The 24,280-nt window shown below is 37.1% G+C and overlaps 1 protein-coding gene across 1 annotated transcript in view; it reads left to right on the top strand.

The window, feature by feature from the left end:
* The window catches only part of PKHD1 (polycystic kidney and hepatic disease 1 (autosomal recessive)), a 401,857-nt gene that overhangs the window by 283,180 nt on the left and 94,397 nt on the right, over positions 1–24,280 (top strand). The window contains exons 55-59 of the mRNA XM_004674033.1: positions 1,447–1,601; positions 3,217–3,369; positions 8,286–9,164; positions 9,877–10,045; positions 11,858–12,015. Coding sequence (XP_004674090.1) covers positions 1,447–1,601; positions 3,217–3,369; positions 8,286–9,164; positions 9,877–10,045; positions 11,858–12,015 — 1,514 coding nt within the window. The remainder of the gene's footprint in view (positions 1–1,446; positions 1,602–3,216; positions 3,370–8,285; positions 9,165–9,876; positions 10,046–11,857; positions 12,016–24,280) is intronic.

Below are 24,280 nucleotides of genomic sequence, written 5' to 3'. Positions count from 1 at the left end.
GTTGTTGCAAATGTCATGAGTTTATCTTTTTTGATTGCTGTTTGTTTACATATTGTTTACATATATCACATCTTCTTGATGCAGTCATCTACTTTTGGATATTTGTTTTTTTTCTGTATCTTACCTACTGTAAATAGTGCTGTAGTAAACTTATGGATGCAGGTGTCCTTTTAAGTTAATGTTTTTGTGTCCTTTGGGTAAATTCCTAGGAGTGGAAGTGCTGGGTCACATGGTAGCTCCATTTTTAGTAGTTTGAGGAACCTCCACACATCTTTCCATAGTGGTTGGCCCAGCTTGCTTTCCCACCAACAGTGTAGGAGAGTTTCTTTTTTTGGAGCAGAGGATGTTTAAAAAAAAACTTAGGGATGAAATTTTTATTTATTTTTTGAGTTTACAAAGGATTCATTCTTTTGTGTTGTACACTCTATAGGTTCTAACAATTGTATAAAGATTGTTGCCATCATGGATATAGCATCCAGAGTAGTTTTACATCCCACCCCTAAAAACCCCTTGTCCCCAATAATGAATGAGTTTGTAGCTAATTTTCACAAGGAACTTTTCAGATGATTGAGGTAAATATTTCCAAGATTTATTCAACAATATTAACAATAATGAAAAGATTATCCAGGTAACAAACTGTGAAGAAAAGATGCATTTCAATAACGTTGCTGAATTTAGTATGACCTTATAGCCTTATTTTCTTTCTGAAGAGTCAATTAAAAATAAAAATAAAAAGGTAGTTTTTCTTACTGTAATATACTGTCAGAAAATTTAGATTTAAGTGAAAAGCACGTATAGCCCCACCATTCGTAGGTGGACTGACCTATGAACATGCAGTCCTTTCTGTTTTGTCTGTATTAGTTTATAAAAAATTAAATGGACTGTATTGTTTCATATTATACATTTTTTAAAATATATTTCATGAACAAGACTTTAGTGTAATTCAATATTTGCTACCATGTGATTTTTAATGGTCACATAATATTCCATTGCATGGGCAACATATTTATCATAATTTCAGTGATCATTAATATAGGAAACATGAGAGTACTCCTGTTTTATTAACACATAGTAGATACAAAACTGAGGATTAGACAGGCTAGATTGTATCATTTAATGGAAAGAACTCTGGACTTGTTCAGGAGTCTTCCTTTGTCTTAATTCAAACTCTAGATCTATATAGTTATTGAATGTTGTTTTTTAATCTCTCTGGATATCAGTTTGTTTTTGAAATATAGCAGTTGCTTTACCATTGTGTAACTGAGTTTCAAGGCTGTTGTATCAAATCAGCAAGAGAGATAAGATTCTAGTTTCTTTATAAAATTCTTTAAATTGTCATCAGTCTTTGACTAGTCTCAAGAGCATAAATTTTAATTAACTACAATTTTGCTTCATAACAGACTCATATCTGCCCATCTACATGGTGCCTTCTTTATGCTCTTACAGAATTATAGTAGAGGACACAGTTGATTGGCGACCACAGGACCAGATTCTCCTTAGTTCCTCTTCTTACGAGCCTCATGAAGCAGAGGTCCTCACTGTGAAAGAAATCAAAGGCCACCACATTCAGACTTATGAGCAGCTCAAACACCGGCACATTGGTAAGTCTGATTTGTTGGTAGGTGGGTGACTGAGTCAGGAGAACATGTCAGCAACCTGTCTAGGAATCTTGCAACTGGTTTCCATTCAAGTGAGATGATTATACTTTACTGCTTCCCTCATCTAAACTCCTCCTGGAAGACTTGATAGCTATTCATCATTAATTTTATTGGCTAATTAAAAAGAATACTTAGATGTGAAGGATTATTTTTCTTTTTATTGATAATGACAAATCTAGAGACAAGAAGGGTTAAGAATCTTCTTCGCCGCCCCTGGGCATTTTCATGGCTTAGCCAGAATAAACCTCATAGGAGCTGAGTTTCACATTCCTATCCTGATACATTGAATCACACCATCAATTAGAATGCAATGGTTACTTCAAAAATAATGATTTCTTTTTCCATATATAGGGATGTGTCTGTCTTGGCATAAAGTTAATTTTATATATTGGCTACAACTATGGCTACTAGAGAAAGAGAATCAAATACCTTTATCTCAAAAAACATGCTAAATACTTATAAACAATATACACAGTTATAATCTATCACATACAAATAATAACCTTGCGTTTCCTGGCTTATTTCATTAAGTACAACTAACCAGAAAATATAGCTAATAAGAAATACATAGTCATAAACATTATAATAAAACATGGAAATAGTGGGATTTATCTTTTAATAGATAATTTAATAGATAATTAATCTTTTAATAGAAGATTATATTTTTGTGAAATATGAGAAGGAAATACATAGGACTATATACAAAGCTATTTCAAAATGATAATTCAAGGATGATTTCTAAAGAGTGGTGGAAGGAAATCTTCTCAATCCTTTCCAGTAAGATGCAAGCTGAGGGCCTCCCTGGAGCTATGAATCTATCGGCATCCACTGCAGCACAAGTTTGATCCCAGGCCAGGGAGCTGATCCACATGGCACAGCAGACTTCTCCTGCCCTGCCCCTTAACTGTGTACTTCAGTCACTCTGTTCTGCTCCCCACCCTATCTCTGGCCTATACCCCAGCTCTGGTATGCATAGGATAAATTTTCTTAAAAAATACAAGGTGAAATGCAGGTGGAAGGCTGTTAAAGAAATGAGAAAGTCACTTTAGTTCCATGGCTGGGGAGACTCCTTCCCACAGTGGTGAGCTTAACCCTCTGTGGATACTGCTGCGCCTGCTGCTGCTACTTTTTGTCCCTTTACACTTATGCATTAATGCTTTAGTTCCACCACTGCCTCAGTTGATCTGGGATGCCTCATCCTAAGCACGGAAGTCTCACATGGAGGAATTTAAGGAAGGAGGTCAGGGACCCTACTGATTGGGCAGTCTAAGCTGATGTCTCTGCACCAGCAGCCTGGCTCAGTCCCTGCACTTACTGAGAATAAATGAATCCTTGCTCAAACACTCTCACTCTGATCCCAAAGAGAGACACGTGGATGGGCTTTTCATTTCACCGTTGACATTTGTGGAGAATGCCTGAGGAAAAGTAGACCTTAATGTTGGGAGGACTTCTGAGGGGAAAAGAGTGTTTTCATTTGTCAGGTTCTTTGGGTCCCCAGCTAGCAATATCTGAAATAGGTTTTTAAAGTTTTCTTTTCCCCCAACTCCTGTTGCCCCAGGAAACTTCCACATTATGGAGGATGGCCGATCCATTCGTTTGGCTGCTGAAGTTGGACTTTTGACCCGAAATATACAAATCCAGTCTGACATATCATGTAGGGGGAGATTACTGGTTGGGTCCTTCAGAAAATCCAGCAGTGAAGAATTTTCAGGTAAATGAAATTTTAAGTTATTCAGCAGTACCAATTGGAGCCTGTTCATCTAGGACTCTCAGAAATTTTGACTGCGAGAATTTTCATTTATAAAACAAAATACTCAAGTTAGATGATTCCTTTGTGCTCTGAGGAGCTATGAATTTTCAGTCCTAATCTGTGCTTAATTATCAGTGTGATGTTAAAATAATATACTAGCGATCAGCACATATGTACATTTTTACCTCAAAGAAAACATCTTCAGCAGATGTGAAATTTCCTCTGCTTTGAAATTATAGATGATTTAATGACCACTTGAATTTTATCTCTTTCCTGAATTTCTATTACTCTTTCCCAGTAGCATGCTATATCTGATGGCAGGCCTCAGCTCATGCTATAAATTAATAGCACACATTTAAATAAAAATGATTTCCATATTCTAGTTCACTTTAAGTATCAGTTCAATCTCTTGCATATCTTTCAAGCTTTAGCTCTTTTGGAATGCTGCAAAATGACTTGATTAGTAACCTTACTTCTTAAACTTGTATTCCTTAAATATTACAAAGTTGTTTCCATGGCCAAATAAACTTGGTAAACATTGTCTCTGGAGCTCCATGTTAGAAAATCACTAAACATAAACTGGGACATAGTAAACGTTTTTAAAAGTTCTAAACTAGGGGCCCTCCCTGGTGGTGCAGCGGGTTAAAGCACAGCAGTAAGAGGCTGAAGCCACTTTAGCATGAATTCGAACCCAGTCTGCCCTGGAGGTGATCCACATGGTGCAGCAGACCTCTCCTGGCCTGCCTGCTGCTCCCCTCAGCAGTGTACTTTGTCGATCTGCCTGTTCTGCTCCCCACGTTGTCTCTAGTGAATCCTCTCACTGCCCCTGCACCTTTGACCTGTACCCCAGTTCTGTATAAATAAATAAATCTTAAAAAAAAAAAAAGAAGAAGATATAGAATAGGCCCTTCCTGGTGGCACAGTGGGTTAGAGCACAGCACTAAGAAGCTAAAGCTCCTTCAGCATAAGTTTGATTCCTGCCATGGAGCTGATCCACATGGTGTGGCAAACTTCTCCTGACCCACCCACTTCTCCTCTCAGCAGTGTACTTCATCGATTTGCCTGTTCTGCTCCCCACTGTCTCTGGTGAATCCTCTCACCACCCCTGCACCTCTGGCCTGTACCCCGGTTCTGTGTGCATAAATAAATAAATCTTAAAAAATAAAGATATAGAATAAAGGATTTAACTACTTCCCAAATACACTGAATGAGGAACACATTTTTGTTGGCAAATCTATATCACCAGTATGGTGTTTCAATCTTCAATCAAATGACCAGGATTTCTAGTTGAGACTACAGACTCTCTCCACATAAGTTGTAAGTCTATCAGTTCTCAACACAAGTGATTTTCTTCCCCAAAATCCCCCTTCAAATATTTGTCAGCAGTGTTTGTTCCAACTAGGGAAAGTTAGCTGTACCTACTGGGTAGATGCTAAACATCCTACAATGCATTGGACAGCCATCCACAGAAAGAATTATCTGGACAGATTGTCAATAGTGATAACATTGAGAAGTCCTGTTCTTGAGTTGTGGTCTTACAGAAATGAAACTATCCTGTGGTATACAAGACAGAGAAGCAAGGAAGGAAAGCAAGACAGAACTCCTTTTGACTGGAATTCCCAGCCTGCTTGGAATTTGGTCACAGAACTGATGAGTCAGTCCTTATAGTAAGCCACCAAGCAGAGAAAAATGATCAGCAAGTCTGATTTGGTTCTGAGCCTATGATATTATTGATTCTGAGCTTCTTCCAGTTTCCCCAGGAAAAGGGAAAGAAAACCTGTATTGAATGTTTCTTGGGGACCAGAAAGTATGATGGTTTTAAAAAAATATTTTAGTTCATTTAATCCTAATATTCCTGAGAGATAGATATTTATCTTTATATATATATATGTGTGTGTGTGTGTGTGTACGTAGAATCTATAATAAAATTCCTTGGTTATCTGTAAAACTCCATTATAAGCTTATGGAGTCATTTAGTATATGGTTGGATCTTTTAGCTCTGTTTCCTAGTATACTAACTGCCATGAATTAGGTGTACAATAAATGTAAATGAATAGAATAAATGAGGGGTAAAAAAAGTTATCCAGATAGGAATAGTGACAATGTTCAAATTTGAGCCTAATTCTGAAGTCCTTGCTAAATAAATTTTAAACTTTGTAATCATTTTAGACTTATAGAAAGTTGCAAAGGTAATAGACAGAGTTCCTAAACATCTTTCACCCAGTTTTCCTTACTGTTAGTAACTTGGCTACATTTATCAAAACCAAAAAATTAACATGGGTACATTACTGTTCACTGAACTCAAGACATTTTTCAGATTACACCAGTTTTTCCACTGTTATCCTTTTTCTATCTCTGAACCAAGGTTTCCATGCTGTATGAAGAACACTTGCACTCTCTGAATTATATGTCAGAATCTGGAGGAAGAGGGAACTGTAGATGTAGGTGAAGAGTGACAGCCCTAGGTATGAAACAGTTATTCAGCAGAAAGACAAGTCAGGATTTACAATCTAATGGGAGACCTCTGTCATTCATCCCAATAAGGTACAACAAGTTGTCCTGAGAATTGTTACATTAAAAGGAAATACATTAAAATAAATTGTGAACAAAATAGCTACTTAATTTTAAGTTTAAATGCTTAAGATATTTTAAGTATTTTCTATTTATTTGCTTTCAGTTATTGATATACACATAAGTACATAAATCTTGTACCATTGAAAACTATGAATTGTAACTATGCTGATATAACATTAAAGATAATCATTCAAAAATCATACCAACATTTATTAAAAATAATGGATCAAGGCCCTCCTTCCTTGGTGGTGCAATGGGTTAAAGCACCATACTATGAAGCTAATGCAGTAGGAGTTCCATCCTGGGCCAGGTTGGTGACCCACATGGCACAGCAGACCTCTCCTGACCACCAGCTGCTGTCCTCAGCAGTGTATTTTAGTCTTCTGTCTGTTCTGCTCCCCATTATCTCTGGTGAATCCTCTCACTCCTACACCTCTGGCCTGTACTCCAGTTCTGGATTCATAAATAAATCTTTAAAAATAAAAAAATAATAATAATGTGTCAAAAATAGGACCAACCAATATTACCTCGGCTGAAAGTCCAGTCTCACTCTCCAATCTCCAGACTCAGCACTTCTGTGGGCTCATAGTAGATTTGGTGTCTTTTTGCCAAAGTTCTACAGAGAAAGGTTTTAAAGCCCTTTTGGTTTTGTGATGTTGATGAGAAGTATGTTATTTCAAAAGTGATATGTCTGGATGAATAGTTTCTGGGAACTTCTTCATTCTGCATTTCTGCACCATCGACCAGTGCCACCTCCAGTCATTTGAGAAATTTAGACCTATTGAAATCCTATTGTCTCCCACAAAGAAAGCTGTGGTCTTTCACCTTATCTTTCTTAGAAGGCCTTGGATTTTCACAGCACTTGATGTACAAGGGCTCTTGTTTTTCATCTGTGAAAAGAGTTGGTGGAGGGTTTAGATGCTCTATCTCTGAACTTTAAACATTATTACTAAAACACAATAGTTGTATCCAATTTTGATGAGACAAATAAGTTACCTTTGGCAGTATCTAGAAAACAAAAGTAAGCAAGCAGTGGAGGACAAGGTCCTGACCTCCCTAGCTAAGGACATGTCATCCATAATGACTGGCACAAACTGATAACCTAACCACCTGCACCGTCATACACCTTTGAGGGGTTTAGCAGCACAACCTTTACTTCTACACGTCGAGGTCCAAGTCCTACCCAGCATGTTCTTTAATCTTCTTTGCCTCTGTTTCCTTATCTATAAAATGGATATAGTAAATAATAACTTTACCTGTATTATAGGATTTTGTAAAACTATGATATATGTATTATAAAATGTATATATAGTGTAGATATTGTATATACATATATGCTATATATGTGTGATTTAGATCAGTGACTGGTACATAATGAGTATTCTATGATACCATGAGATTAGGTGCTATAGTTATTAAGTTCTCTCATTTCCTCCCATAATCATGTTATTGTCTCTTCTACCAAAAGTATATACAATGACCTGTTAGTTATTGTTACATATTTTTGTCAAAATAGTAGCTGTATTTTATATTATGCATTAATAATATCTACTGAAATTAGTATAAATAAAATTCTCAGTAAGACTAAATTATTCACTAACCTTGACTGATATAAAAAAGGTAGAAATATTATTATGATAATGAAACAGGAAATATAGTGTGGCAGGATAGAAATTCAGAAAAAAATGAACTACTAGATCTTCAAATGATTTTTGAAAAGTTATTGCTTCTATCATCTCTAATAGTGAAGCACATCATGAATATTATGTTTCTCGACATCAACTGAGTAGAAGTAAAGTTTGTACTTAAAAAATGCTTGAAATATTTTATAGAGTCAACCATTATATTTCTTCCTGCAGTGTATTTGTGGGAATGACTATGTCGTATCACATGGGGTCAATGTGACAGAGAGGGAGACATGATTTTGAGGTCAGTGGCCAGAAACCCACAGTCCCTTCATTTTTACATACTTTCCTGACCCAGACCTGCAGACAATGGCACAGAAACCTTAAGCCAGCTATACCCATCTTTGGAACTGATTTCTTTTTCCTGTCTTTTCTTTCTTATTCTCTCTGCTATCTCCAGACTCTTTAAACTGCACACAAAAAGTTTTCAGGCACTAACGTCGTACTTATAATGACTCATTTTGTTACTGAGATATAATTGCATGAAATGTCATGCTCAGAATAAACTCTTATACTTTTGTGAAAAAAAAAGCCTGCATTTCTTGATGCTCATGAATGGACCATCCAGTTGCCTCGTGGAGTAGCAGAAAGTATTGATAATATGTATTTTGTTTGCAGGTATCCTTCAACTTTTAAATGTGGAAATTCTGAACTTTGGGTCACAATTGTATTCATCCATTGAACTCACCAATGTGTCAGCAGAATCCTGGATAATATCTTCCACTCTGCACCAAAGCTGTGGTGGTGGCATTCACGTGGCTGGGAGTCACGGGATCATTCTCAATGACAACATAGTGTTTGGTACAGCTGGCCATGGTATTGATTTGGAGGGTCAAGCCTATTCTCTTTCTAATAACCTTGTGGTACTAATGACACAGCCAGCGTGGTCCACCATTTGGGTTGCAGGGATCAAAGTGAATGAGGCACAGGACATCACCCTCCATGGCAATGTTGTGGCAGGATCAGAGAGACTTGGTTTTCATATTGGAGGTAACAGGTGTTCCTCTCCTAAAGCCCTTTGGTCAGACAACGTGGCCCATTCAAGCCTTCATGGCCTTCATCTCTACAAGGAAAGTGGATTTGATAACTGTACTGATGTCTCTGGCTTTTTAACTTTTAAGAACTTTGACTATGGTGCCATGCTACACGTGGAGACCAGCTTGGAGATGGAGAACATCACTTTTGTGGACAATGCTGTTGGTCTGCTGGCAGTAGTTTATGTGACTTCTCTTCTACAGAGCTCCATTGGAAGGGGGCAAATTGTGCTTAGGAATTCAGTCCTTGTGGGCACTAGTTCCACTTTTGATTGCATTCAGGACCGAGTTAAGCCTTGCTCTGCCAACTTGACATCAATAGATAGAGCACCATCCAATCCAAGAGGAGGTCGAATTGGCATTCTGTGGCCTGTATTCACCTCAGAACCAAATCGGTGGCCTCAGGAGCCATGGCATAAAGTGAGAACTGGCCATTCAATTTCTGGCCTTGTGAAACTTCAAGGTAGGTTGTTTGGGCCTAGCCAAAGAATGAAGCATCCTGATCTGTGCATAACTTCTTCAGTAGAATTCTGGAATTATAGTAATAAGACTGGAGTATGTAGCCTATGTAGATCTATATATGGCCTAGATCTTTCTGTCCTGTTGATAACTGCTAGGTATTGATAACTACAATGTTAGTTTATAATGATGGTGAAATGAGTCATTTAAAAAGTCATTGCTGTGTGTTTCGAGGAATTTTATCACCAATTACTTCCTTTTAGTTGATTGCTACTTTTTCTATTATATGAAGGAAAAATTAGATGTAGAAATTGTCTCTCTCTCTTTTTTTTTTTTTTTAGTAGTGGACAGCTAGGATTGAAATTCAAATACAGTTAAACTTCTATCAGATTTCTTTGGGACTAGTATACTCACTCCCCATTTATTTAGTTCTTTAGAAATTAGTTTGTCTTTCTAAGAAAGAATGGATTTTTGAACAAGGCTTTGATGAAAACTATTGCTTTAAAGACCATTGTATGGAAATGCTCTTCTGTTTTACATTTAGTGTCTATGTCTTGATACACAAATATGTGAAGTCACGATTGGTGTAGACCCCTATAACTACCCTGCATAGCTTAAGCTAATTTCTGGGAATACATTATAAAAATAGTTGTATACTGTATATTTTTGACAGGTAATGTACATGATCTAATGTTTTATTTTTGTAAAATTTTTAGATGTCACTTTTTCTAGTTTTGAGAAGAGTTGCTATAGCGATGACCTGGATGTCTGCATTCTGCCTGATACAGAGAACACTGGAATCCCACATCCAATAATAGCAGAGAGGACCACAATGCTAAAGATCAAAGATGCAAACAAGTTCTACTTTCCTCCATTACAATATAGGTACCATTTTTAAAAAAGATTTATTTATTTATGCATACAAAACTGGGGTGCAAGCCAAAGGTGCAAACGTGGTAAGAAGATTCACCAGAAACAGAGTGGGGAGCAGAACAGGCTGACTGATGAAGTACACTGCTGAGGAGAGCAGAGGGCGGGTCAGGAGAGGTCTGCTGTACCATGTGGATCACCCCTGGGGCTGGCATTGAACTCATGCTGCAGTGGCTTTAGCTTCTTAGTACCACCAGGGAGGACCCACAGGTACCAGTTTTAATAAAATAAGTTTTGAAAAAAAGAGTAAAATTACCAATGGGGATAAAACTAAGTTCTTCTAGTTACAGAAACTAAGTTCTTCTAAACAGCAAATTGAGTGAATATCTCAATTCTCTGTTCCTACTGTATTCATACCTTTTAATAAATGACTTTTAGCCTCTCTCACTGGAGCAGCTATTTCTTTCTCCTTTGAATCTGAGCTTAGCCATAACTCAGTGTGGCCAACCAAAAGAGCAGGATTCTAGAAAACAACTTTTATTGGTGTTGTTTTATTGTTTTGTTATATTTCTTTAGAGTACTTTCAGAATCACTGGGTAAATGACCATAATTCTTACTCAATAAAATGTATGGAGTCACTGGGAATACTTATGCAGAGACTATTAGGTACAGAGAGACTATATCTGCTCCCAGGAGTCCCCGAACTGAACAATGGAGTTTACACAGACAGAGTCATTGAGACCAAATATGTGGAACTACTGTTCTTATACATATGACCTGGGAGTATTGTACAAGGATATAAAAACTAGGTAAAGAATTCCTAGTGCCAAGAAAGGGAATTATGGGATTAGGAGCAGGAAGATGGGTCTATTTATTTATTTCCCATGATGCTGGGAAAACTCTACTTAGAAGAAAAGGATGAAGAAAAATCACCCTAATTAGAAAGCTTATGTGTTTGGACCAATACTCATCTCTCTTTAATTTTTTTTATTAAATAAATTTTTATTGAAGTAATCTTGGTTTATAAAATTACATCATTTTCAAGTATAGAACATTATAATTTGACATCTCTATATACTATATTTTAGTACTTAAACATTATTAGGTATGCAGTTTTTATTATCTGCTATTTTTCTTTTACTGTCCATCTTTCTTTTCCTGTGGGGTGGAACAGTTATAAAGCTAAATGATATTAGCATCTGATTCTTTGTACTATTAATACCTGACATATGGTTGGCAAGCAATAAATATTTAATATTATTACAAGCAGTACCTGAAAATATTGGACCAGAAAAAACAAATAAATATTCCATAATTCAATGTTACAATTGCCTGTAACTTGTTTATATATCCTGCTTGACAAAATTCTGAATATTTAGGAACTATGTCTATTTTTATCACCTTTGCATTCTCCAGCCATAAGGAGTAGGTTTCAATAAATGTTTACTGAATGAGAATATCTATTGTTATCCTTATTTTATATAGAAAAATAAATAATTGATATTTCTAATGGTAATTTTAAATTCTGCAAGATTCCCAAATTCCATAAAGAAATGATGACAATGTGTTCAATAGTTGTTAGAGTTAGATGCATTTTCACTGTACCTTGCTTTTTAGAAAATTAACAATCTATATAAAGATAATCCAGATATCCACACTATCTAACTAATAAGAATATCTTTCCTTATGAAAATGTCGCTGTGAAATAACATTTTCTATAGGGTTTTATTTCATATCTGTGCAATATGCCATTAATAATAAAGTGTGCTTTTTTTTTTCATCTAAGATCTACTCTACACTATGTTTTCTTGATTTCTATCTTTACAGGAAAGGTTTAGGAACACTGGTCTGCCCTGAATCAAACTGTGAAAATCCAAGAAAATATCTCTTTAAGGATCTGGATGGGAGAGCCCTGGGCCTGCCTTCACCAGTTTCTGTATTCCCTAGAGCTGAGGCAGAATGGACTGGATCTTTCTTCCACACAGGTCAGTTACATCTGAACTCCATTCTCACAGGAGTGAGTGCATGCTTTTAAGGAGCTGGCTTAGATATGTTGTCCAGTGGGAACAAAACCTCTTGGACAGGAATTTGGCTCCAGAGATGACCTCAGCTTCTTGGTGTCATAGCAATGATGAGTGTGTGAGAGGTGCTGCGCTTGTCTGTGGGTGTGTTCCTGTTGATATTGCCTGCATTGTATCAACAGCCAGGCTTCCCAACTCAGCTCTGTGATAGATGAGGAATCCAGTTCTCACTAGCTCTGTCACTCAGGCCCTGAGTAGCTCTTGACATGTCTGGAACCAGCTCTTTTGACTTTGGAGTTGATCTTTCACTTCCATAAAGACTTAAACATTCTTATTCTTATAGCTGGCATGTAGTTTGCCTTCCTTTCCTCCATCTCCTCAATGTCCCCAGAGAAATGTGATCAACATTCCTTTCTTAGGTTCCTTATATATATTAATAGTTTTTGAGATCAAAGTCCTTCTTCTACCACAATGGGAGTCTGAGTCCAGGTGGAAGGTACAGCAGGTAAATTTAAGGAATTCCCTTTATTTTCTTCCTCTTTCATTGATTAGTTTCAGACTTCTAGCCTTCTTTTCTCTTTTTAAGTTCTGAGTCTATTTTCACAGACTTCTTTCCTTTCTCTTACTAATTTTGTTGCCAATTTTAGTTTCTAACAACATTTAATGTTAATTATTTTCAGTTTATATCCCTAGAGTGGACCCAAACCTACAGTTTTATATACAACTGACTATCTGAAGAAATTAATTGCTGTCTTAGACTTAACATAAATCCCATATGAGATTCTTGTTCTCTTCTCCATTCACAACCACCTTCTTGCCTAGCCTCATTTTTCATGAGGTTATTTAGGTAAACAATCTAGTTCTTCTTTTCTTCCTTTTTCCAAACCAAATTCTCTCACTTCTAGCCATCATCTTTCATCTGAAAAGGAAATAGCCTCCTAATTGATCTTCCATCTTTCAATAGTATAACTAGTGTATTATCTACACTAGTTATACTAGTTATCTACACTAGTGTATAGATAATACACTAGTTATACTATTTATAGTTAATATTTAATAATAGTTATAGTTAATATAATATAACATATTTATAGTTCATATTTAAGTTATAATATTTATAACTTTCCCATAACTCCCCACTACCCTAAGAATGAAACCCAAACCAGAAGCATATATATCTTGTACCTGGCTGTTGACTCTTTTATTTCACTTCTTGTAAACCACTTTTACTTAATTATCATGACCTTATTTTTCCTTTAACACAGTAAGCTTTTATCTGCCTTTGCAAACTCTGCCTGAAATAGCCTATTCTCACTTCTTTGAAGAGTTGGCTCCTTCTGTTCTGGGCCTACCACATCTGCTCTATTTTTTTGGGTCAGAGTTCCATTCTAAATGATAATATAGAAACACTTCTTTACTTGTTGATTTTTTGGTTGTCCTTTTGTAAGGGGGGAAAGAGGCCTGAATGAACTCTACAGATACAGGTTTTGTGGACTCCACCCCTCCCCACCCCCAAGACACTGGAACTACAAATCCCATCAACACCAATGAGAAGCATGCTGGGACCTGAGGGTGGAGTTAAAGGTCCAGGTTTGGATATAAAACTGGGCATATGGGCTCTGGGGGTGACTTTTGGCCTCATCATTCATAGCTTGTCTCTTGGGCTCTTCACTATTTTCCAGCATGTTATTGGTGTTCCAGGTTAGCAAAACTGGTAGGACACATCAATCAATTCTCTCTTTCCCGGGAGTTATTCATTTCCCTTTTCTCTTGTAAATAAACCCATTATTAACTTTTGGGTGTGTGCCTGCAGTTGAATGTTAACTACATTCAACTGAGTTGCCCTATAACACTTTAACTACTGCACACTGAGTTGCCCTATAACACTTTTAGGGTGCAAACTTGATGAGGACAGGGATTTGTCTTGTTCATTGCTGTATATCTGGGAGATGTTGGCAGTCTAAGGTAATGAGTTATCAATAGCCTGTGAATTATTAACAATTGTGTTTGTTCCAAACCTGTAAGCACATACAGAAGGAACTGAGGCCTTCAGGTAACTGGCTTATGAAATTCCTGAAATGAAAACCGGGAAGCAAGACAGGTACTTTTTCTAGGTATCTTTATTTATTTCCACCTTTCTTCCATTTGAATTACCACTAGTGTCAAGGATGTAAGATAGGGTGGAGTGACCAGAGGCTATTGCCTGAGGGGCTCCATTGTTCCTGCCAGTCTAAGATTATTATCTCTATTCTAATATCTGCTCCCTGTTTTCAGGAGATACTGATTTCCCACTATATTCCTCATAGTAGGACTCCTGTCCTTCCTCAGAGTCTCCTGCAACACTTAGCAGTGACAAGACAACAGCCCCAAGAATAAGGAGTGCCAGGGATCCCACATACTACTTTATATTATTTGGCATTTATTAGAATTTCTGCATAAGTCCTTTAATTATCGAAATACTGCGTGTTTTACTGCTTTTTAATATTTCTCTGAAAAAATATTTCACACTGGCCCTCCCTAGTGGCTCAGCAGGTTAAAGCACAGCACTGAGAAGCTAAAGCCACTTCCGCATGAATTCAATGCCCATCTGCCCCGGAGGTGACCACATGGCACGGCAGACCTCTCCTGACCCACCCGTTGCTCCCCTCAGCAGTGTACTTCGTTGATCTGCCTGTTCTGCTCCCTACTGTCTCTGATGAATCCTCTTACCACCCCTGCATCTCTGGCCTGTACCCCAGCTCTGTAGGCACAATTAAAAAAATGTTTTCACATATTAAAGGCTTATTGCAATAGAATGGCAGGCTTTGGTGACTACAGGGTAGGTTTTAAGTCAGTGATAAATGCATAGAAATGCTGAGTAAATGTTCATTTTGATGTATTGGTTGTATCTGTTGACTATATCCAACAAATACGTCTTCACATAGAAGGAATTAAATTTTAAAGACATAAATATTGACAAAATATGTACAGAGTAGTACAAGTAAAAAGAGATAGGCCCCTATATTCTCACATTTATCACTGGATCCACTCAAATATCTGTGTATACTAAGTTATCCCATTAGTGTGAATAATTAGCCCGCTATTGGATGGGTTTATTCTGTTAAAAAAATTAAGTGAATAATCTCAGGGCTTCTTTGAACCTTTGATTTTTGGTAAGGATCACACATCTGTGGAATCAGTAAAAAGGGCATGTGGCCCTTCCTGGTGGTGCAATGGGTTAGGACACAGCACTGTAAGAGAACCTCAGCCACTTCAGTCTGAGTTCAGTCCCCTCCCCAGGGGGTGATCCACATGGCTAAGGCATGCCAGACCTCTCCTGACCCGCCCGCTACTCCCCACAGCAGTGTACTTCATTGATCTCCCTGTTCTACTCTCCACTTTGTCTCTGGTGAATCCTCTCACCACCCCTACAACTCTGGCTTATCCCCCAGTTTTGTATGCATAAATAAATAAATAAATAAATAAATAAATAAATAAATAAATCTTTTTTAAAACAAAAAAAGGGGGGGGCATGTGCCCAGAATTTCAGAAAATAATAAGAATATAAGGGAGGGTCTTAGTCTGGGTTGCGCTAGAAGCAGACAATGACACAAGCCTTAGAATCCAAGTTGTTTATTGGAGTGTGAACCCAAGAAAGTAAAGAAGAGAGACAGGAAAAGGAAGGAGGCAGCACCCAGTGTGCTGTCAAGGGGTTCATGTCTTGACCCACAGTTATCCCTGCTATGCCATGAAAAAACTAAGGCATTTTTTTCTTAATTCCTCATCATTGGCTGAGAGATGCTTACAGGGACATGAATTCTAGCTCTTGACGTTCCCTGTACACAGTCCAATTGTGCTCTTCCCCATGGCCAGGAAAAACCTTTTTCAGAAGGGGGTCATAGATTATTGCATAAAAGTCTTTGGGTGTGTGCTAGTGAATGAAAAATCTCTGCCCAAACAGGAGCTCTAAAAGATAGATCAGAATATTTTTTGATGAACTGTTGAGATTATTTAACACATGGCATAAACATGCTGGTTGGGCCCAAGCATGCATTGCTGCCTGGTTTTCATGCTTATGTGTTTTCTTTTTCACTACTCTCTGTCTTGGCTGTGAAGCATGATTCAAGGGCAAACTCTGGTGGGTCTTGTTACATTACATACCACTTGCTGTCAGTTAATGGACAAGCAGGAGCTTATGAGTGAGTGGTTGACTAGATAGGGAGATGTACATGGCTAACTACCTTAAATTTCTGATGTTTTAAATCTTCATGACACTTTAAATGAGGTTGCTGTAGGTACCATTTGCAAGGATCCTCATGGTAGAGTCTGCTGTTCACTGTACTGAAGTACAATCTGTGTTCTCCTGCGATGGAGGCGGCATCACACAGGAATGGTGCCTTCCTCTGACCTCCAAATTAGGAATAGTTTCCTCCTTTCCTAGCTCAGGGGTCTTTTTATTTTTTAAGTCATTCTCTTCTAAGTTGTTTTCCACTTTCTATCCAGAACCTGGTGGATGGAAAAGCACAAAATAAGTCTTAAGAGAATTAATATCTAGTTTATTTTTTCCTCTTCAAATATCTGTGATCTTCTGTAGAGCTGGGAGAGTAGTGCAGGGAAGAGGAAGACAGACCAGAGGAGCTGACTCTCATATGTATTCCAAGTGGCACTGAGTTTGACACACCTTTATGTCCTTCCTCCATGTTATTAACGACCAATTTGGAGTTCATTGCCTTTAAGGTTTATTTTAAATTTGAAAGATACAGGTTTTATTTGCACCTGTTAGCTCTCATGCAAAATTCTCAACTCAGCCAGATATCCACAGGTCCCAGCATATTGTTATATACCCCGGCATTAGGAGCAAAAATTATCCATGTGTATCAAGTATGAAGGATACTATGCCAGTGGATTTGCTATCTGTGTAATGCAGGGTGTGTAGCCAGGGGAAAAAGTGAGCTGTTAATTTTGTTTTGTACTTATCTGTAAGTTTGCATTTTTGCAGCCAACTTTGAAACATGCATGGCAAGAGAGTGCAGAGCATTTAATCCTAAGCAGGAGATCCTTTAAGAAATATTTGCATTTTATTCTGGAAAGGACTTTTCTTGATTATGGAGGCATCTGATAGCCTGAAAATCCTAAATCATTTTGGAAAAACAAAGTCTTGAAATTAACATCCTATTTAGGTGGCAATGGACAGATACCAAAACTTTCCATGCTGATTTCTTACTCATTTTCAGTCTGGTCCAGATTATAGAAATGGATGGCATCGTCTCACAGACCAGTGTATACATTTAGGATGCCAGTGTTGCTGGGAGAGGACTGAAATAAATCAGAGCTCTAATTTCAGTGGCACTTTGCAATTTCATAGCCAGGATGAAGAAATTGGAAGGGGCTAAAATGGAAGCACAGTGGACTGTAGTGGAGGACTGAAGGTAAATTTGATGGTGGGTGCTCTATGGTGGCAGCACCTGAGAAGGGTATCCAAATATTATCTCAGTTAAATATAAGTTAATTTATTTTTAATAAAGGAAGCTAGTTTTTCTGGAGCATCTTTTGCATTCTAACATGCAGTTGGCACTTTCATTCACTTGGCATATGTGGGGTGCAATGAAAACCAGTGTGACTGATGGGTGCCCAGTGAGAGGGGAGTGGTTGGAGGCAGACAAATCCCTTTACACCAGAGTAAGAGGTGTTGAAATTTTAAGAGATGTGATGATGTGTTTTTGTTTACTCTCTGAAAACATCATGCACACTGCTGTAGTGTGGGGGAGGGTGGGAGCAAGCCTCCAAGCAGGCTGAGTTAGAAGGTGGGAGTCAAGAGGAGTCCTTGAGCCTTGCTGTTGGCTTTGAGCTGCTGAGCTGCGCTGCCTGGCCGTGAGGTCATCATACAAGTTTATCCTTTAGTGTGACAGACTAATTTTATATCTGCGGAATCAAATAAAAGAAACTTGGAGATTTTATTTCCTATGTCTAATTTATGGCATGCTTTACATCTGTTTTTAAGAGTATTAGTCCTCAAAGTTTGGAAAGTTTGAAACAAAACAAACCCTTTTTTCTCCTGCCAACATTTCTTAGGTGTAGGTTGTGCTTAGGACAGTGGTTCCAGAGCTCTCTCATCGAGGGCATTAAATGTCCTTTTGCATGTAGAAGGGGATTTTGAATCAATAGTCAGGGGTGAGTCTGAAGCCCAGAACTTTATGATTAAACACACACATACACACACACACACGTGTGCAACTCCCCACACACACCCCTCCCCAAGTCATTCCACTGTGCTAAGATTAGAAAATCATGATATAATGCTATTTGTTCTCTTGGAAGTCAACAGACAGGATGTAAAGAAGGCAATTAATATTTTAATTTAAAAAATGGGCAGTTTCAATTTTCCATGAATAATCAAGAATTAAGCTCCCTGTGCCAAATACCAACAGACATAAACATACTTGCTAATATACACACTAGCTCTCTTTCCAAAAGGGAAAAGAACATTAAAAGATATAGCAGTATTTACTATCTAAATGAAGTCTTTGAATAATAAGAATATATTAAATCTTTTTTAAAACATAGGTTGAAGTGAGATGAATGGCCTCAGAATGTCACTCTTATCATCTATCACTGGATAAAAATGGGTTTAATGCTGTTTGTTTTTAATATCTACATTGAATCATTACACTATAATCCTAAACACGTGTTCAACTTTTCCCACACTTTCCATGACATTGTTCCCAGCCGATGGCTGTGGTCTGACTAGGACTTTTGGCCAAATTCACCTCCAGGGCAGGTACCTGTTTCCAGTCTACCATGAGAGGGTAAGAAACATTTTTCAAATGGTGTTACTTCTTGAACACTTCTTAAGAAGGAAAGTTATAAACCATGATGGAGACCTTAAAATGACTTGCTTCAAATCAAAAATAAAATATTAGGTTGATAAAAAAGAAAATAAAGCTGGCATTTGACTGTCAGCCTGTAGAGTGATGAAGTGGTTTCTGACTGAATAATGGGAAAGCTCAAATCATGTGGAAGCTGAGCTCAGCTGCTTAACAGAGAGGGGCCCACATTTTCTCAAGTCTTTGTAGTAGATCTTGAAATTTGTCTTTTCCTTAAGCTTTCTCAGCTTCTCTTTCTTCCCATTTGTTCTGGGAATGACAGCAAGATGGTATTATAAAATGGGGGAAGGAGAGGGAGGGAGAAAATGAGAGGACTGAATGGAGAGAGGAAACGGTTGTTAGAAAATTTGTCTGCCAATATCTGTGCTTGCAGAGGTCTTTTTCTTCTAGCTAGAGGGGAAAATACCATTCTCTTTTCCCAAGCAATTATGGGTCCCAAAGATTGAAACTTGGTATATAGCTCTTTAATCTCAGCAGATATTTATGGTTAAACATTAGACTTTTAGGATTCCAGATGTCAGGGTATTAAAATAAAAAGGCACAGTGGAGTCTTAGAAAATATTAGAATCTTTGGGATATGTGACTGCAGGGATTTTTATCCCAAGCAAAAGAAGCTTCGGCTTCCAGTGATGCTTTGTAAGACCCAAACAGCTTTGTCCTTCACCCTATTCCCTCGCATCCCCATGGTTTGCCTGGTTTCCAGGCAATGGGTTGTCTAATAATACTTGATTGAACTTTGAAATAGCCTCTGTTGTGTGCTGGAATGAATTTCATATGCAGTTTGCAAAGGTGAAAAGTCATGTAATCCTTGGGAAGAATTTCCTCTCCCTTTCTTTAATCTAGACATCTTATTCCACTGATTGTCGTATTCCTCAAATCTTCTGTAACAACTTATACTTGCGGGTATCCACCAAGTTTCTGATTCAGCATTTTAAGACCATCAGATGAATGATTTCACTTAATGTCATCAGTGGGATCAACTCTGTGACTTAAGAGATTCTTATTTCCTCTATTTTAGAGAGGTGAAACCGACAGATATATCGAGTAACTTATCCAAATCATACAACTAATTAATAAAAGGTATAGGACTGCACCCATGTTTATAACACCCTGCTGTTCTGGATGGAGTACCCTCCTTCTAATTCCCTCCCTTCTCTCTCTACATTCTCTAACATTAGTTCTCTTCATTCTATCAACTGTTCTCCTACATAAAACTGTCTATACAGAACAAAGCAAACATAGAATGTGTAATTATTGCAGCAATTATCCACCCCAACTAGCAATAATAATAGTTGCCATTTATCTAACTTATCCCATGTGCTAGGCATTATGCTAAGTGGCTTATAAACATCCCGTTTATCCTCACAACAACCTTAACATGGAGGGATGGTTATCCCCTTTCAGCATTCGAAGAAATAAGGGGTTAGAGGAGTTAACTAATTTTTCATGGTCCCATGGATAGAATGTGCAGAACCAAGATGTAAATCGATATTTGTCTGACTCCAAAGTCTGAATCCGTGACCTCTTCTAGATAATTATCATTGTGTGGTCTTAATCAGCTGGTAGGGTGTTATACAGAAATAGTTAACTGAATAATTCACATATTTCCACTTTACATGGTAGCATATAGATTTTTAGATTAAAAAAATTGTCAAGTGCTTTAACATTTTTGGGAGACAGTGTAATAACAACCACAAAAGACATTTAGTTATACCTATATCATATCATATCTATCTATCTATCATATGTCATCATCTATCTACCTATCATATAGCTATCTATCAATCTAGATATATAGATACATTTCTTATGTACACACTAACTACACTTTGTCATATCAAAAAAAAAAATCTTCCCATGTTAACCAGATGGTTGTATGATAAAAATAGAATAATCTGGAATACAAGTTTTTCATGGAATCAAAAAACTAATTTTTCCTGTAATTTCTCTTTTTCCCCAAACTTTTTCAACTTAGACAAATATTTATCAAGTGCCTGGTGAGAACAAAGTTCCATGTGCCATAGGTATATTCTAGAAGGGACATTAGGACAGATAAACTATTCCTTCCCTCATTCATGGAGACAGGAGGGCCAGGCTATGCATTTGAGAGTAGTAGCTGGTATAAAATGAGCTCATTAGCCACTGGGAAGACCAGTCCTCTGAGTTGCAGTGCAAACAGCAGCTCCACAGGATGCTGCCCTGTTTCCACGTGCTGTTGGGTGCCGCCTCTCAAGCCTCGAGTCATTACCACGCAGTCCCATGGTAGCACATTCCATGCTCTGCTGCCATTATTTCTAAGCCTGTCTTTCTACCAGACTGTGAGGGTCTTAAAGACATGTGTCTTGGAATTTTCAGTGCAATCCCTGGAGTATAATATATACTCAGTAATTGTTGAATGAGAGAATAAAAGAATCAGTAGATGAATCAATGCATGACAGTCGAGAATTCAAGTTTAGTTTGCCAACAACTATTCTAAGTAAATTTATTCCAGAAATTCACTTAAAGTGTAAATGTCAGAAATTGACTTAATGTGCACATTTCTTAGCATGCTCCCATTTACTAGCCTCAAGAGACTGAAAAATACATCCATGGCTAAATAAATTTTTAACACTCTATAAACCCAGTTTGAAGATTCATCATATTAAAAGTTCTGAAAGTGCTATAATTAAATATATTTTTAAAAGCTGCTTAAGTTTGTGTTATTTAATATTTCTCAAATTTTTAATCAGGGAATATGGGCTCATGTTATGCATAGTGCCTGTTGGAATTGGTGTACATCAGAATGTATTTAGAAAAATATTGCTCATTTTGATCTATTAGTCTGCAGTAGTATACAACAGAAAGAAATAAGTCAATAGCATTGCATATTTGGGTGGTCCCTTGAAGGTCAGTCAATTTTATTGTCTATGCAAGTGTGGACGGTTTCTGCCTTTAGTTCTCCTATGAAGGGAGAGATCAGTCTCTTTTAAGATGCCTAATATGCTTTGAGCTATTTTAAATTTTAGGACCCCCCTTTTATGGTTTTGCCCAGTGACCATTTGTTCTCTAGTGTGACAGAGCATAGTCTCATTTTTTCCAACTAACATCCATCTACATATTCAAATACATTGAAAGTTTTTTAGTAATTATCCAGTATTCCTCTTTCAAGTATAAAAATTCTATATTCCTTTCATTAGTTAATTTCTGAGACAATTTTTCAAGATCTTTCCTTCCAGGACATTTTGTTTAGATTTCCTCTAACTTGTCAATATTTTTTTAAAGATTTCCCAAAGTACAGAAACCAGAAATGAGCACTACCTCTCCAAACCAGCATTATCAATTAGAAATGATACATGGATGGAGCTAAGCGAGATCATGCTTAGTGAAAAAAGCCAGAAACAATAAGAAAAACACCAGATGGTTTCACTTATAGCAGAAGTGTAAGGGATCAGGGGAAAAATAGGCAATTGAAATTAAGTAAAAACAAACAAACAAACGAACAAAAAAAAACAATTAACATCTATAAACCAGAGACATTGTATGGGGGCAGAGAGGGAAATAGGGTCAAAACTGGGGATATGGTCACGGCACATGGTGAACTGGTTGTGGGAAGTCCACAGGGATAACAACCGAGATGATGAAATGCACAAAATGAAGAATGATGTAAAATAAATAAATGAATAAATAAATTAAAAAATAAATAATTATACAATAAAAGACACAGGTAGATATAGTTTACATTTTCTAATTGCCTGGATATAAAAGGAAAAAAGTAAAAAAACATGAAATGAAATTCAATAATATATTTTACTCCAATATTTTAAAATATTATATAAGCTATAAATGATTGAGAGATTGTGCACTTCTTTTTCTAAGCTTTTTGTATATTATACAGTTAAACATAAATTAATTCAGAAATTAATTTTTCATCAGAAGTATTTTATCTATTTAGATTTCATTAACTTTACAATTAAAAAGATATAAGCAAGTTGTTACAAGTATACCTAAACAGTTTTCCATAATTATTTTCTATCACTTTTACTCTTCATATTGTAATTAATTCAAATTATATGCAATTTCAAACTTACTTAGTTGTACCAGTTACAATTCAAGAGCTAAATAACATTGTGTAGCTTATTGCTTATTCTGGAATGACAAATATCAAAAGTGTTTGAATTTTTCAAAATATATATGTTAAATTAAAAAAAATTAAATGTAATTTTTTTAAAGATTTATTTATCCACACAGAACTGGTATACAGGCCAGAGATGCAGGGACAATGAGAGGATTCACCAGAGACAGAGTGGAGAACAGAACAGATAGGTGGAAGAAGTACACTGCTGAGGGGAGCAGTGGGTGAGACAGGAGAGGTTTGTTGTGTCACGTGGATCACCTCTAGGGTGGGGATCGAACTGACACTGAAGCAGCTGTGGCTGGCTCTCAGGGGGGTGTTTTAACCAGCTGCACCACCAGGGAGGGCCTTAAATGTCATTTTTAAATTATTATTAGATACATCTTGGGTTTCTGGGATTAGAAAATAGCCCCCCCCCCCAATTTAGAAAGCATTCTAAATAACACCTAATTGATTCTGGGTATATAACTCAGTAAGTGAAAGAAATTCACACAGCCCTGGAATATTTGTGATTAGTAGGAATTACTGTTGAAATACCCAGTCCTCCAAAAAGCATCAAAGTTTCCTGAGACTGGAAATTTTACTACTCAAGTTAATGATCCTTTATGAAAAGTCTATTCACATGGCTATGCTTTGTTATATGTGAACCAGTATATCAATATTTCACAAGAGGAGCTATTATGGTATACCTGGAACTGAATGAAATCACTTGGCTTTTTGCCAAAATAATATACTGGCTCTCTCCTTCTTTTTCATTTTCTTTTCTGTCTGTCTTTTTCCCTTCTGCTCCCCATCCTCCTATTATTTTTGTAAGACTTCACTGAATGCTAAGCAGTGCTCTTACCCTTGATATTTTAGTAATGGAGAAATCCTTTATTGCTACTTTCATTCTTTTTGTGCAGCAATATTGAAAAATTTAGAAGGCATAACTTTAGCCTATTTTATAGCTTAAACAGATATTATTTGTCTATTTGTTTGATTATATGTACATATGTGTGGATGTTTCTATGTACACATCTATACACACACATAGAGACTGGATGTGTGTGCACAATAAAATAGGACAGAATACTTGAGAGGTCCCATTAAAAAAGTAAGATGTGGCCCTTCCTAGTGGTGCAGCAGGTTAAAGCACAGCACTGAGAATCTAAAGCCACTCCTGCCTGCCCCGGAGGTGACCACATGGTGTGGCAGACCTCTCCTGACCCGCCCGCTGCTCCCCTCAGCAGTGTACTTTGTCGATCTGCCTGTTCTG

Source organism: Condylura cristata, unplaced genomic scaffold, assembly GCF_000260355.1.
Source record: "Condylura cristata isolate star-nosed mole 26May11 unplaced genomic scaffold, ConCri1.0 scaffold00001, whole genome shotgun sequence".
Taxonomy (NCBI): Eukaryota; Metazoa; Chordata; class Mammalia; order Eulipotyphla; family Talpidae; genus Condylura; species Condylura cristata.
Note: the sequence above shows the minus strand (reverse complement) of the source record. Positions and strands in the feature narration are given on the sequence as shown.